Genomic DNA, 14,490 nt, shown 5'->3' with positions numbered 1-14,490 from the left:
GGGATTACTGGAAAAGCTGAGAGGATTCCTAAAAGGGAGAGCGACAGTATATGGGTGAGGAAAAATACCAGCGCCTGCCCCTGCTCAGGGCTTACACAGCACATTCACAATCTGATTTTGCAAAGAGTAATTTTTTCTTGGGAGAAGGAGTTTTACTAATGCCTAAGAGTCAGGGAATAAAATTAAAGGTTTCTTAGAATTAAGAACACAAACATTCACACACGCGTACAGAAGCCTGTAGAAAGACGAAGCATTTTCAAGACACAGATGTCTGGACTCAGAGCCTTTTCTAACCCCACTTACTGAATGTGTGTTGATGATTTCTTCGATTGAAATATAAATGACTGGTTTGCTGACTGTCACCACGTCTGTGTATTTATCCATATTAAACTTTTCTTCTGGCTCGGGGACATCACATGCTTCTTGGAAATATTTCCTACCAAAGAAAAGAAAAGTCTTAAGATAGTCAAATCTGTAAGTTAAACAGTCCCATAAGTAGTGAGAAAATCTTGAATGGTGACTAATTCTTTGTTCTCCTGGTGGGAGTGGGGTGGGTAGTGGTTTCAGCATCTTCCAGCTTCCATCCATCAGCCGGCTCCTGACTGTGGAAGCAGAGTCAGGGTCCATGTATCTGGATGTTTAACCCAGATCCTGAGACAGGCCCTGTTATTGACTCAATATAATCAAGTTATGGTGGGGGAGATAAGAGATCAACCAAAGGACTTGTATGCATGCATATAAGCATAACCAATGGACGCAAAACTCTGGGGAGGGAGGGCATGTATGGGAGTGTGGAGGGGATTGGTAAGGTATGTCCACATATAATACCTTAATAAAAAATGGAAAAAAATCAAATTATGGGCAGGTCATTTAATATGTATTATTTTTAAAATGGCCCTAAAAGTTAAACAAAAATATGAAAACTATACTTCCTTGATCTAAGAATCAAGACTCCCTACAGAAAACAATTCAAAAAACAACCAAATTTGCTACTTTATTATTATTTTTTTAAATATACTTTTATTGATTTCAGAGAGGAAGGAAGAGGGAGAGAGCGATAGAAACATCAATGATGGGAGAGAATCATTGATTGGCTACCTCCTTTCTGCCCCACACTGGGGATCAAGCCCACAACCTGGGCATGTGCCCTGATCAGGAATCGAACCATGATGACCTCCTGGTTCATAGGCTGATGCTCAACCACTGAACCATACCAGCTGGGTCAAATTTGCTACTTTAAATGGCACAAGCTCCTAGACCTTCAATACTCTAACAACCCTTTAGAGCTTCTTTATCAATTTGACAAAAACTTGAGTTAAATTTTCTCTACTCAGTTGATCCAAACAACAGTTGTGGCTGATGGAAATACTATTAAGGATAGACACACAACTGCACACAGTGCCCCATTCCTCCAGAACCCAGACCCTCAAACGTCTGCTATTTTAAGCTATAGGAAGTCTAGGCAGAGAGAGCAAGAAAGCCAGGTGTGCTGGCATCATGGTTTTGGAGTGCTCCTCTGCACAGGGAGAGTAGGTGTTCTTTTGAAAATTAATTAAATTTCTTTATTGATTATGGTATCACATAATTGTCCTCATCCCCCCATTCCCATCCCAAACCCCTCCCCATGTATGCCACCTCTTTCCCCTCCGGCCCCCCATCCCATTGTCCGTGACCACTGCTTAGGCTTATATGCAGAGAGTAGGTGTTCTATTCTATAAAGCTGTAAATGTTTCAGATGCCTCCAGGATCCTTGGTGTGTATCCTAAGGGTGCCCCAGGCTTTTGTGCATAAGAACTGACCTCTGCCTTCCCACCCAAAGGCTGGGGGAGGTACCTGGCAGGCAGCCATGCTGGGGTGGGCAGGCGCCTGTTCCCATCTGACAACTGACCTTCTGCACATTTTTGTCTATAATTTATCACGAGTTGCTGAAGTACACAGAGATAAGTATTAGAGGCAGAGAGAAAAACAGAGAAAGAGTTTAAGAGGTGAGGGGAGGCTTTTGAAGAGTTGGGGACCTAGATGGTTAATAGGAATAATCTGAGGGGGGGAAAAAGAAGTAGAGGGAGGCTGCAACAGCAGGTAAGGGTTTGCGGGGAAGTGGATGTTATTTTTTCAGTGAGAAGACCTAATCTTAGCAGCTTGAGAAATCAAGACGTCTTGTAGTAGGAAGATTTGGGGGATGTTTTTAATAGGGGGCCACAAATTCCAAATAGAGATCGATGATCACAAACGATGGTTGTCGGGAGATAAATCATTAACCCAGAACACAAGCAGGAAGAAATGATTTTCCAGGTGAGGAACGGAATAGGCCACAGTTACGTCATGCTTCTCTGAATGAATGGTGGATACGAGAAAACTGAAGGCTAAGATGAACATGCTTCCCCAGAGAGCATCACGTGAGGGACTCTTCCTGCTAAACTCACTCCTTTCATGTCCCTGTGGGATAACCAGAGATGTGCTCTGGAGCTGCTTTGAAAGTCAATAGGCTTCAGTGAATAAGTAATTAGGAAAGGCTTGAGTCTAGACCGGAACACATCCACACATGTGACCCTCCCAAGCACAAAAGCTGGACCTCCCCAACCATTCAAACCAACTACTCAGTTTTCCACTTGTTTGATGCAGATAAAGCAAGTTTCTCCTGACTGAACAAGTTCTTAAAAACAAAACCCTTAAGCTATTTTTATTTTTAATTCTAACTACTATAAGCCTATCACATACCACCAAAGAGTAAATATTTCATTTTTTTCAATATGCAAAAATCACACACAGAGGGACAATTCAATGTGACAAGGGCTCTGGAGGTGGGATGGGGAGCACCAGACAAAAGGGACCCCGCCTGCTTGTCCCTCTTCCTCCTCCCCTCAGTGCTCCCTTGGAGAAGTCCGTGCAGCCTGAGGTTCCTGTCCCCCAACTCCAGCTCTGAACACAGAACATACATCATGCTTTTGCACCGCTTTGCAAGTTTCTCCAAAAGGACCTCTCTCACCTGAACTTCCGATATGTCTCTGATAAATAATTGTTTGTAGATGCGAGATGCTCATTCTCTCCTTCAAACAGCTTGTTGGAGGCCGCATGCTGAAGGACCTTGGCCACTGTCCCCAAGTTTCTCCTCTGGTCAGAATTGATCTGACCACCAGCTGTCATGTCAATGATATCAAAGCCGTCTGGAGCTACGATAGCTGGGTTCATGTACCGATAGTACAGGAGGTTCCCAACAATCTGGAGTGATGGGAGAAGACTAATTTAAGAAAGAAAACTCAAGGGTTTGGGTTTTTTCTCAAGTAAATATTGATTGACATTTCCCAAGAAAGCAAACTATTTTCTAATACAAGGAGTGAATATAATAAAGGTAGTGAATATAATTACACATTAATAGAGATAACAAAATTATTTTTGGTGAAAAATATACTACTGTTCCCCCCCCCAAATGATCAAATATAAAGAATGTCAATAATGTGTAAGATCTCCAAGTTAACCTCAGCATAATCAATAATTATAATAGCTGTTAGATATAATAAGACCTGCAGCTTATTATAAATAATCATAGAAGGTAAAAAAAAATCTTACAAAATGGTGGGCTGGTAATTTTGGCTCATACCCCCAAGAGAAGCTACAGTGAGATTACCCTTGAACATCTACCTTTAATAGTTCATCTTCTGTTGCATCAGGAAATTTCTCATGGATTGAATTCTTCAGTACTTTGGCTATATACCTCAATCCATAACTACATGTAAAACAGATGACAAAAGAAAGTAATGGAAAGAAAAAAAACACCAAAAAAACCCAAGTGAGAAAGGAATACACAGCAGTTGTTCCAATCAATGAAAGCTGAGCATTGTCCTAAAATTAAACATAACATGAGATGGTAACGGAATCACAGGACTCCCATGGATGATAGTAACTGAATACCGGTTTGCATACTTTCCTCTTTAGAGAATAGTTATGAATTTAAAATGCAAATGTAGGCAAATGTTTAAAACGATAAATATGAAAGAAAATTCCTATCTTTACGACTGGGGTTTATTTTACATACTATTTCAAGGGCTTTTAGCAAAGAATGCTAAGGTTGCCACATCACGGAACTTACGGCAGTAGGTCAAGGGAGGAAATGATGGAATTCAGGACTTTGTCGGTGACCCTGCGCAGGCTCTCGTTGGATGCATCCAGTTTGCTTTTCACTTCTGGGTATGTGAGAGCCTGTTCTGCAGTCACATCGTAAGGCAGGTTGCTGAAAACACAAGGGCTTGCAATGTTATGGGGCATAGGTACAAGCATTTGTATCCTTGCCAAGTTGATCCTATAGTTAAACTTTATACAGTGAACTGGACTTTGCCCACTGACTCCAGGGACAAAAGGTTTGCTAAGGAAGGGGAAGCTGCACATGCCCCCGGTCCTCTGCCAGGAGGGGAGCAGGGGCACTCCGGGCTCTCCCTCACAGCTCTTCTGGCACAGAAACTGGCAGACCTAGCTAACCTTCCTCTTTTAAAAAATTCTTTTACAGAAAAGAACTGCATATAATCTAACGGAAAAAAAACCACACCAATTTATAGATATCCACTTTTCATATCTTAGTCCACAGTTTTCTGGGTCCTCCATCTATGCATGTGTGTATATAGGCCTCACACACGCATGGGTACAGTGCAGTTTGTGTGTATTTTTGTGTGCATACAAGTATTTCCTTCGAAAGAAAATGAGTTACTGTGCTTCACTGCAACAGAAAACTAAATTGTCAACATTTTCCCATGCCAATAAACAGATTTCTATACCGTGACGCTAAATAGTTAGTGACTGCTCCATCATGGTAATGCAAACATTTATGTTACAAATTCCCCAAAGCTAAATATTTTGATTTTGCCCAACTTTTGCAGTTACAAATGCTGCTATTTGTAATTGCAAATGCTGAACAACCAGAGTTTTCCGTGCATCTCTTCATGAGTTCACAGGGCATCCTTTGGCAGGTAATAAAAAACTGGGATTGCTTAGATCTAAAAAACAACCACCTAGAACAAGCCAACTCCACCTGGCCTGTTGATGCTTACACGTTCAAGTTACTCACGTGGTAAATCTAAAAAGGTACGTATTGTCAGGTGTGCCATTTCTAGCTCTAGTTCAGAAACCCAAAGAGTAACCAATGGAGAGAATTACGGAGGTTGTGACTCTGGGAATCAACTGGTACTGAAATTTTACAACATGGACGATCAAGATGAGCACTACTCTGAGAATGTGACCTGCACCGTACGTTAAAAGGAGGTAACATCTTGGACTGAATGGAATTTGTACAGTACGTTTTGCTCTTTTAACAGAGCTCGACAGCGTTTGAGAATACATATGTCCTACACCCGTGGAAATGATCATGAAACGTGACTGGAAAACGACATCTTCCGGGCTTTGGTACCTGGCTTCTCCGGTCTGTGTTTCTAGCTGGTTCACCCAGGCCTTGTACACCTCCACGGGGTTCGTGTTGATGACCAGCGAGCTGTCATCCAGGATCTCCTTCACCACCGGCGCCAGGAGCTGGCGCAGCGTGTTCTGCCCACGGGCGCCTCTGTTGAAGCTGACGACCATCTTGATGACCGTAGGGTTCCCAGTAACGATGTCCTGCACCTGGTCCACCTTCGATCTAAAAAAAGCCCAACCCAAAGCAAAATGGTTTGCCTCTGTGATAGTGTTATATTCTCTATCAATGTATATTCTCTCCGGCAGGCGGGGCTTCCTCGGGTTATATCTTTCTCCATTGACGATCAAAGGTAGTATGACTTAAAAGGAAGCTGCCATTTGGAAGACGAACATTTCTTATTTGAGAAATGTAAGGATTTAAAAATAGGTTCTCTGCCATAATTTCAATCTAGGAGGCAGAAAGGAGTGGAAAATGCACCAAGGCTGATAACACTGGGGCACACTGTACAAGTACTGTGCCCTCTCTAGTTACCAAATTTAAAAAATAACTTTCTTGACTGAATGAGGTATCTCCACTTCTTTAAGTCCCACTCAAAGTCTAGGCTATGTGGCTTCAGGCTCCATCACAGGCTGAGAGAAATCTCTCTTTCTCTTTTTTTTTTTTTTTTTAAATATATCTTATTGATTTTTCACAGATAGGAAGGGAGAGGGGTAGATAGAAACATCGATGTGAGAGAATCATCAACCAGCTGTCTCCTGCACACCCCCTACTGGGGATGTGCCCACAACCAAGGTACATGCCCTTGACCAGAATCGAACCTGGGACCCTTCAGTCTGCAGGCTGACACTCTATCCACCGAGCCAAACTAGTTTTGGTGAAATCTTTATTTCTGATTGGCAGCTCTCTGGCCTTCCCTCTCTCCTCCCTTCCATCTCTGGGCAACCTCTCCCCTTCCTCCCCACTGACCACTGCCTCCCTTTTCTACCGGCTTTCCCTTTAGGGTCTCAGCGTGCCAGGGTCTTACTAGTCATCCCTTTTGTTTCTTTTGCTATCTCCTCTTCCCACCCTTGACTTGTTTTCTTTTACCTTCTACATATTATCTCCTCAGACCTCGTTCAAGCACAACTGCCAGGACCATATCTCTGGAGCCTATCCTTTGATCTGATATCTATTCCCCAGCTCTTTCCTGGGAGTTAGTCTTGAATTTCCAGTTTTCTGCTGGATATTTTCATCCACATGTCCTACTGAATAAGTTAAAAGCACAAACTACCTTTCACCTTCTCATTCCCTGATCTGTGTAACTCCAATTCATCCTGTTCATATATGGCCAGCTGGTCAGTCTTCTACATCCAATGTGGTCCTGGCCACATCCCTTCTCCAAAACCTTATAGCTTCCCGGGGAGTAGGAAGAGGCTCAGCAGGTGGTCTTGTCCTGTCTTCCATGGTCTGGCTCCACCTGTCTTTCCAGCTGCATTTTTTGATAGTCACTAATTAAGTCACATCTTGGTGAGACTAATCTTCCTTTTCTTGTACTTCGGCCCATGCTGCTTCTATCATCACTGTGCCTTATTTCCTTTTTCCATTTCTTCTTATAAAACTATAGATAGTCTTCAAGGCCTTGGGCCAACTACCTCCTCTTCCATAACATATTTATCAACAGGACTAATTGAAACTTCTTACCATCCCTCCGATGTTACACTGTGTGCTTCATTCATTTAGTTCTTACCTTATTCTTTGGCACAGCCTTACTATTCCTTATTAATTCTATTTCTTGTGCTGGTTTATAGGTAACCTGAGGGCAGAGGGCCTAGCTAATATGCTTCAGGTGTCAAGTAGTCAAGAAGAAAGTTAAGGTCCAAATAGTTGGCTAAGGGCATTCCTCATGTGTGTTTTTTTTTTTTTTTGGGGGGGGGAATGTTATTATTATTTTCTGTCTATTCATTATAGCTACCTACACTTTTTTTTTTTTTTTACATTTACTGAACCAGAAAACAAGTTAGCAAATAAGCTTAAGTTCCAGTAAGAAGGGAAGAGGAAACAACAAAAGAAATAAACTATTTATCAGAGATCCTCATCTTGTGGCTTTATTACTCACATAATTTTAATTAAGTTACATTTTCTTACTGACTTTCAAAAAAGCTTTTGATTTTTCAGTTGTTGTATAGAATCAAAAGTTAGTTTAGCATTAGAAAAGGTATCACTGGTGGGGGAAAGTTGTACCTGCGTAACCTGTAAGGATGTATAAATTTCTTAAGAAACTCAATATATTTAATAGGTATAAATAACATATAAGAATTAATTATATACATACTTTACTTCTTCTTCCAGAGCGGTTTTAAAAAGCTTGAGCAGTAGATATTCTTCTCGTTGATTGGAAGCGTAGTTGTATAGTGTGAAAATCACAGTATCCATGAATTTAGTGGACTTGTTTTGTGGCATCTGGAAAATCAGCTTAGCCAGGTATAAAGGATTGGTCTAAGACAAAAGAGAGAGGGGGGAAAAAATAACCTAAAATCTGTATGTTAATATATTATTAAGTCAGAGAAGAGTACCCAGTACCCTGTCATTGATTTAATGTGTACATAGCACAAAGAAGAGTATCTGGCACAAAATAACGCTTTAAAAGTTATCAGCTAATCTTAATAGTAATCATAGAAATACTATAGGAAGTTATATTAGAAAGCTATGAGAGGATTTAAATTTTATATACTATGTGATGTATTAAACGAAACATATATACTTTATACTGTTACCCATTTTGAGCCCCATATGAATGTTTATTTTCGAAACACAGAAGAGAGACGGGGTGGCAAATAGAATCTGGTATCGGAAAAGACTGGTAAACATGGACCAAAGGCCCAGCCAGAGAGACTGTCCTGGAAGAAGCGGTGAATGAATAAAAGGAAACACCCTTTATTCTGAGACTAAAAATAAAAAGAAAAGGGTATGTTTGAATGTGTAGACAGTGGGGATGGCCATTAATGCTTTACAAGGAACAAGAACTAAGGCGTGAAGCAGGTAGATTCAAGAAAGAGGCGGAGGTCGGGATCGTTGATGGAGAAAATGCCAGAAGAAACTGACAAAGAAAAAAAAAGGCAACTTAAATATTGACAAGAATTTTAAAACTGAGATGGAGCCCTGAGTGCTCAGCGGGAGTCCATGAGGTGTAGCACCAGTCATATGATTTTCCTCCACTAGCTACACCAACCAGATGGAGGTTATGAGCGGAGGAAAAAATAGTTATTAGGTTACAGAGAAATCCTCCTCCTTGTCATCTTCCTTCTGACAAGAAAGGTAGTTTTTCCATACACGGAAACTATTTCATATGGTAGAGAGTCAGCCCTCCATATCCGTAGGCTCCATAACCACAGATCAAAAATACTCGGAAAAAGATTACTTCGTTGCTGACGTGTAACTCTACAATTACGTCTATGATGGCCATATACAGTCTGAACAGGTACAGACTTCTGTCTTGTCATTATTCCCCATAGTCTATAGTATAACAACTATTTACATTGCATTAGGTATTGTAAGTAATAGAAAGATGACTAAGGTAATAGGGAGGATAAGCCTAGGTTATATGCAAGTACTATCCCATTTTATATAAAAGACTGGAGCATTTGTGAATTTTGGTAACCGTGGGGGTCCTGGAATCAATCTCTGGTGGACACCAAGAGACAACATAAATTTGTTTGGCTTTAGTGTTTTAAAGAAAATCCAAATTCTAGCTTACTTTACTACCTACATTTACTTTCAAGCCTATAAAAATGGGCTGAAATGTTATGAATAAGCAGCTCAGGACAACTGTTTCTTTATAGCTCTCTAGAGATTCTTTTCCCATGCAAAGCATATGAGATTGAGAAAGTTACTCTAAAGCTAAAGAATCCCGCTCCTCATTGTTCTCAGATGCCCTAAAAACTTTACTTTTAGGCTTACACTGCAGAGACAAACCAAACCTACACTAGCTGATTGGCTGCTGTGGCTAATAATTCTCACCAAGGCATAATCCAAAAGCCAAGGAATCCAGACCATTTGCTATCCTATAGTTGTGTGTTTTTAAATATATTTTATTGATTTTTACAGAGAGGAAGGAAGAGTGAGAGAGAAACATCAAAGAGAGAGAAACATCGATCAGCTGCCTCCTGCACGCCCCCAACTGGGGATGTGTCTGCAACCAAGGCACATGCCCTTGACCGGAATCGAACCTGGGACCCTTCAGTCCTCAGGCTGACGTTCTATCCACTGAGCCACACTGGTTAGGGCTATTCTATAGTTTCTTCATTGATCTTGGGCTAAGGTCTCCAGAGGAGAGAAAGAAAAGGTGAAGAAAAATATATAATTAGAAGACACATTCACTGAGGATAACCAAATGGTCATGTCCTGGGACTATCAGTTTTTTATTTTGGGAGGAATAAAATTTGGTAGAATTATTCTAAACATGCTTCTGTGTCTTTTCTCTTTTCTAAATCACGAGCCTCCACTTCTGTTAACAGGGTAAACAATACAAGCCTTAGGCTAACGACTAAATTTTCACTTTCCCTGTGACACAAATTCTATCAAAGCAGCTTCATACACTTAGAAGTTTGTGGATGTCAAAAATGACAAACGTCTAAGATTAAATTTACACCTGATGGATAACTACTAACCTGATTTAGGCAGCCAAAAACCCTTCCCTGTCGGGTGTGAGCCCGCTTTCTTTCTGGAAAGGTGGCTGGTAGTAAGCCCAGGATTCCAAGGACAATTCTGTTTTAACGGGTTTCCCCCCCCTTGTATACTGCCACACTGTGGCCCTCTGTGGCACTACATCTCTTTTTCCAAGCTATTATTCCAAATAGAGAATTATCAGCTCTATCAAAATTAACATATCTTCTCTCAGTGGGTCTAATCACCCCTCACTTATGGTTTGGCTAACACATTCTGGGTACACCTAATTGTCAGTGGTATCCTCACACACAGATTCAGGCATCACACTGACAGCAGCTGCCCATGCAGAGGAACACCTGACTCTCCAGAAAGAAACGCTGATGCAAGTCTCGTGGGAAGGTTTTCCTGCTGAAGGGGAGGCTTTGTTTACATCTATCACTATCGCTTACTCAGGTTCCTTCAGGACCTTGTGGTCGGGCAGATAAGCTGAACCAGTGGTCAAATAAAACAGCAACTGGTCCATCAGAGTCCAACCATAACCAGTTCAGCTTATCAGCTCTGGAAGCAACGGAGAATTACTGTACATTCAGATCAGAGGAATGCTCTGAAATCAATGAAATAAAAAGATACACTATTTCCCTAATCCAAACTCTTTGCTTCTTTGCTCAGAAGAAGGGCAGACTGATTCTGGTAAACACTCGTTTTTCAGCTACTTTAATTTTTTCATGGTTAACAGCATCTGCTTATATTATTATCACATTTATTCCGTTTCTGCAGATAACTGTAGTATAACATGGTCATGAAGATAATGGGCTCTGAAATCAAACTACTTGGGTCCCAAAGCCCTTGTTTTACCATTTACTGGCTCTCTCAATTTTCTTGTATGTAATTTGGGAATAACAACAGCAATTACTTCCTAATGATTTCCAGGATTGCAGTAAGAATTGAATGAGATAATGTATGTAAAAAACCTAGAATAGTACTTGGTACTCAGATTCTCAAAGCATGTAAAATTAAATTCTATTCCAATTTTAGCATGGAGAAAGATCCACTGTAAACTGTAAACATGAAACATAATATTTACTCAAAACTCATCCTATATATTAAAAGCCTAATATGCTAAGTGTCTGGTCATCTGGTTGGCCAATCAACCAATCAAAGTGTAATACCCTAATGATATGCTAAGGCAGCTCAACCGCTCACAATGATGTGCACTGACGACCAGGGGACAGATGCTCTGACCAGTAGGTTAGCTTGCTGCTGGGGTCCAGCCAATCAGGACTGATAGAGATGGGCCAGACACTCCTTGAACCCCTCCTTCAACCCCTCCCCAGTCTCGATCGTGCACTGGTGGTGTCCCTCTGCCTGGCCTGTGCCCTCTTGCAATCCGGGACCGCTCGGGGGATGTCGGAGATCCAGTTTCAGCCTAATCCCTCTGGTCAGGCTGAGGGACCCCACTAGTGCACAAATTCGTGCACTGGGCCTCTGGTAGTGAAATAAAGTATTCTCACCTGTAAAAGATAAAACAGCTGCTGGTATGTTTCTAGTGTTTTTCTCCGCTCTTTACTCAAACTTTTGATACCTTGGTTGTCAGTGTTATTCAGTATTTGCATTTCTCCACTTTTTTTCTTATTCAGCTTTGTTCTGTGTGAAATCACATCCTGGAAAAAAATTTTATAAAAATGTTTTTATACTTTGGTACTCTTTACCTCTTCCCATCACATATACCAGACACACCCATAGTTGAAAACATTAATTTTCCATGATTCCCTCATGAAGAAACAAGGGAATAGAGAATGTTAAACAAATTAAGGAAATCTAGCTTGCAGGTGAACTTGGTTTTTGTAATGTTTATTATCCAAAGTTTAACTTATTAGCTCTTAAGCTGTAAGGTAGCCACCAAGATAGTTCAATAAGGAAAAAGTTGTCTTTTCAACAAATTTTGGTGGGACAACTGGATGGGTATGTTCAAAAGAAAGAAGTCAGACCCCTACTTCATAACATAAGCAAAAACTAACTCAAAAGAGATCAAGTAACTAAGTTAAGAGCTAAAACTATAAAACTCTTGAAAGAAAACCTAGGTATAAATCTTTGTTACCCTGGATTAGGCCATGGTTTCTTAGATATGACACCCAAAGCACTAGTGACAAAATAAGTAATTGGATTTCATAAAAACTAAAACCTTTATGCTTCAAAGGACACTATCAATAAAGTAAAAAGACAACCTACAGAATGGAGAAAAATATTTGCAAGTCATATATCAAATAAGGGACTTGATCCACAATATATAAAGAACTCTTACATCTTAAAAAAAAAAATCAAAAGATCAAAACCCCCAATCAAAAGTGGACAAAGGATGTAAACAGACATTTTCACAAATCAGATCTACACATGAAGAGATGTTCAATATTAATGGTTATCAGGGAAATTAATGCAAATCAATAGTATAATCTGATACCACTACATACTAGTTAGAATGGCTATAATGAAAAAGACAATAACAAATGTTAGTATATGGATAAATTGAAAACTTCGTACTGTGCTGGTAAAATTGTAAATGATACAGCCACTTGGAAAAACATTCTGGCCACTCCTTAAAAGTTAAACAGAGTTATTATCTGACCCACTAATTCCATTTTAGGTATGTACCAGTGATTTTCAACTGGTGTGCAGCAAGAATTTCTAAAACATTGAGTGCCTGACTATTTAGCCAGAGGCACTGACCTTTTCCCCCCTTAGACTGTCAAATATAAAAAAATGACAACAACCAACAAAACTGTAGCTATTCCAGTGTGAATGAATCAAAATTATACCTATATTTTGGTCAGATGGGCAAAATATATTTTTGGTGTGCTACAGACTTTTAGTAATTATGTGTGCCATGATATGAAAAAGGTTGAAAACCACTGTATATACCCAAGAGAACTGAGAACGTTTGTCCACACAAAAACGTGTACATGAATGCTGATGGCAGAATTATTAATAATAGTCAAAAAGAAGAAACAACTCAAATGTCCATCAGTTGATGGATGGCTAAATAAAATGTGGTATATAACAATGAAATGTTATTCATAAAGAAAGAGGAATGAATAATTGACTCATGCTACAGCATAGGTGAACTTCAAAAACACTATGCTAAGTGAAAGAGCTGGTCACAATGGACCGCCTATAGTGTGATCCCATTAATATGAAACATCCAGAACAGGCACATTTATAGAGGCAAAAAGCAGATTAATGGTTGTGTGGCTGGGGTAGGGAAGAATAGGTAGTGATAGTGAATGAATATGGGTATTCTTTTTGTTTTTTGAACTGAAATATTGATTCACATGCTTTATAAAATCATCCTTTTCAAGTGTACAATTCAGTGGTGTTTAGTTCATTCACAAGGTTGTGCAACCATCAACACTCTCTAATTCCAGAACATTTTCTTTATGGGGTGATAAAAATGTTCTAGCATTAGATAGTTGCACAATTTTGTGATAATATGAAATATCACTGACATTTTCAGATCTCTAGGAGGAATGCAAATTTTAAAAGAACTGTAAGACACATGGCTACTAGGAGAGCTGGAGCTATTCTATAAGAACTAACTTATCCCTTTATAATCTTTTCTTCTCACTAGACACATGCTCAGTGTTAAAAAAAATAAATAAATAAAGAAGATAAGTTTAGTTCTATCATCCAAAGAAAAATCACTTAACTTTTGTTCTTCTAGCTTTTCTAACATATATAATATAGTACAACAAGTGAAATTGTCCTGTTTTGTGTACTATTTCCCCCCCATTATATTGCAAACTGTTTCCCCTACCATTAAATGTTCTTAAAAAAATTATTTTTAGGGACTGCATACCATACATGTTAAACACATCCTATTTGTGTTAGGTTGTCTCCTCACTGCCTCACCACTATAATCAAGCTTTAACTGCACCATTCTGAATGTCATCACACTAAACATGCTCTATCAGTGATAAGGCTAATGACTACCTATTTAATAATCATTAGTTTAACTTCTAAGTGTTTGATAAATACTGTTTGAAAACGCAAGCTGAAAAATTAACTTTATCAATTAGAAATATTTAAAAAAAACTTAAAGCGTTCACGAAGATCTGATAATCTGCTATGATTATATTTCCACAACTACATATGATCTCTACTGTTTTCTGTTTTGTGAGTAAGCCTTTCTCCGGGAAGGCACTTCCTGTTTACAACTTCATGGCTAAAAAAATGCATTCTCTGACAGACCTTCTGGGTTATATTACACTTTAAAAGTTCTCATTTACGTCAGACAATATAAACATTTTATAAGAAAAAAAACAGTATTGCTGTTTTTTCTGGAAAAAATAATGAAAATAGAGTTAAACGAAGAACATTAAAATTGCAGTTTTATTCCTTAATATTCAGGAAAAAAATGAACCTTTCCTATATTACAACTTGCTCTAGTTTCCTCA

The 14,490-nt window shown here is 39.4% G+C and overlaps 1 protein-coding gene across 2 annotated transcripts in view; it reads right to left on the bottom strand.

Moving 5' to 3' along the window:
• IQGAP2 (IQ motif containing GTPase activating protein 2) overlaps positions 1-14,490 on the bottom strand; it is a 254,510-nt gene that overhangs the window by 24,596 nt on the left and 215,424 nt on the right. For both annotated transcript variants that reach the window (XM_045571611.1, XM_036411313.2), the window contains exons 22-28: positions 11,554-11,703; positions 7,710-7,873; positions 5,396-5,620; positions 4,088-4,228; positions 3,640-3,724; positions 2,987-3,219; positions 304-436 (exon numbers count right to left, since the gene is read on the bottom strand). In XM_045571611.1, coding sequence (XP_045427567.1) covers positions 304-436; positions 2,987-3,219; positions 3,640-3,724; positions 4,088-4,228; positions 5,396-5,620; positions 7,710-7,873; positions 11,554-11,703 — 1,131 coding nt within the window. The remainder of the gene's footprint in view (positions 1-303; positions 437-2,986; positions 3,220-3,639; positions 3,725-4,087; positions 4,229-5,395; positions 5,621-7,709; positions 7,874-11,553; positions 11,704-14,490) is intronic.

Source organism: Pipistrellus kuhlii, unplaced genomic scaffold, assembly GCF_014108245.1.
Source record: "Pipistrellus kuhlii isolate mPipKuh1 unplaced genomic scaffold, mPipKuh1.p scaffold_m20_p_4, whole genome shotgun sequence".
Classification (NCBI taxonomy): domain Eukaryota; kingdom Metazoa; phylum Chordata; class Mammalia; order Chiroptera; family Vespertilionidae; genus Pipistrellus; species Pipistrellus kuhlii.
This window is presented reverse-complemented; position numbering and strand designations above follow the sequence as displayed.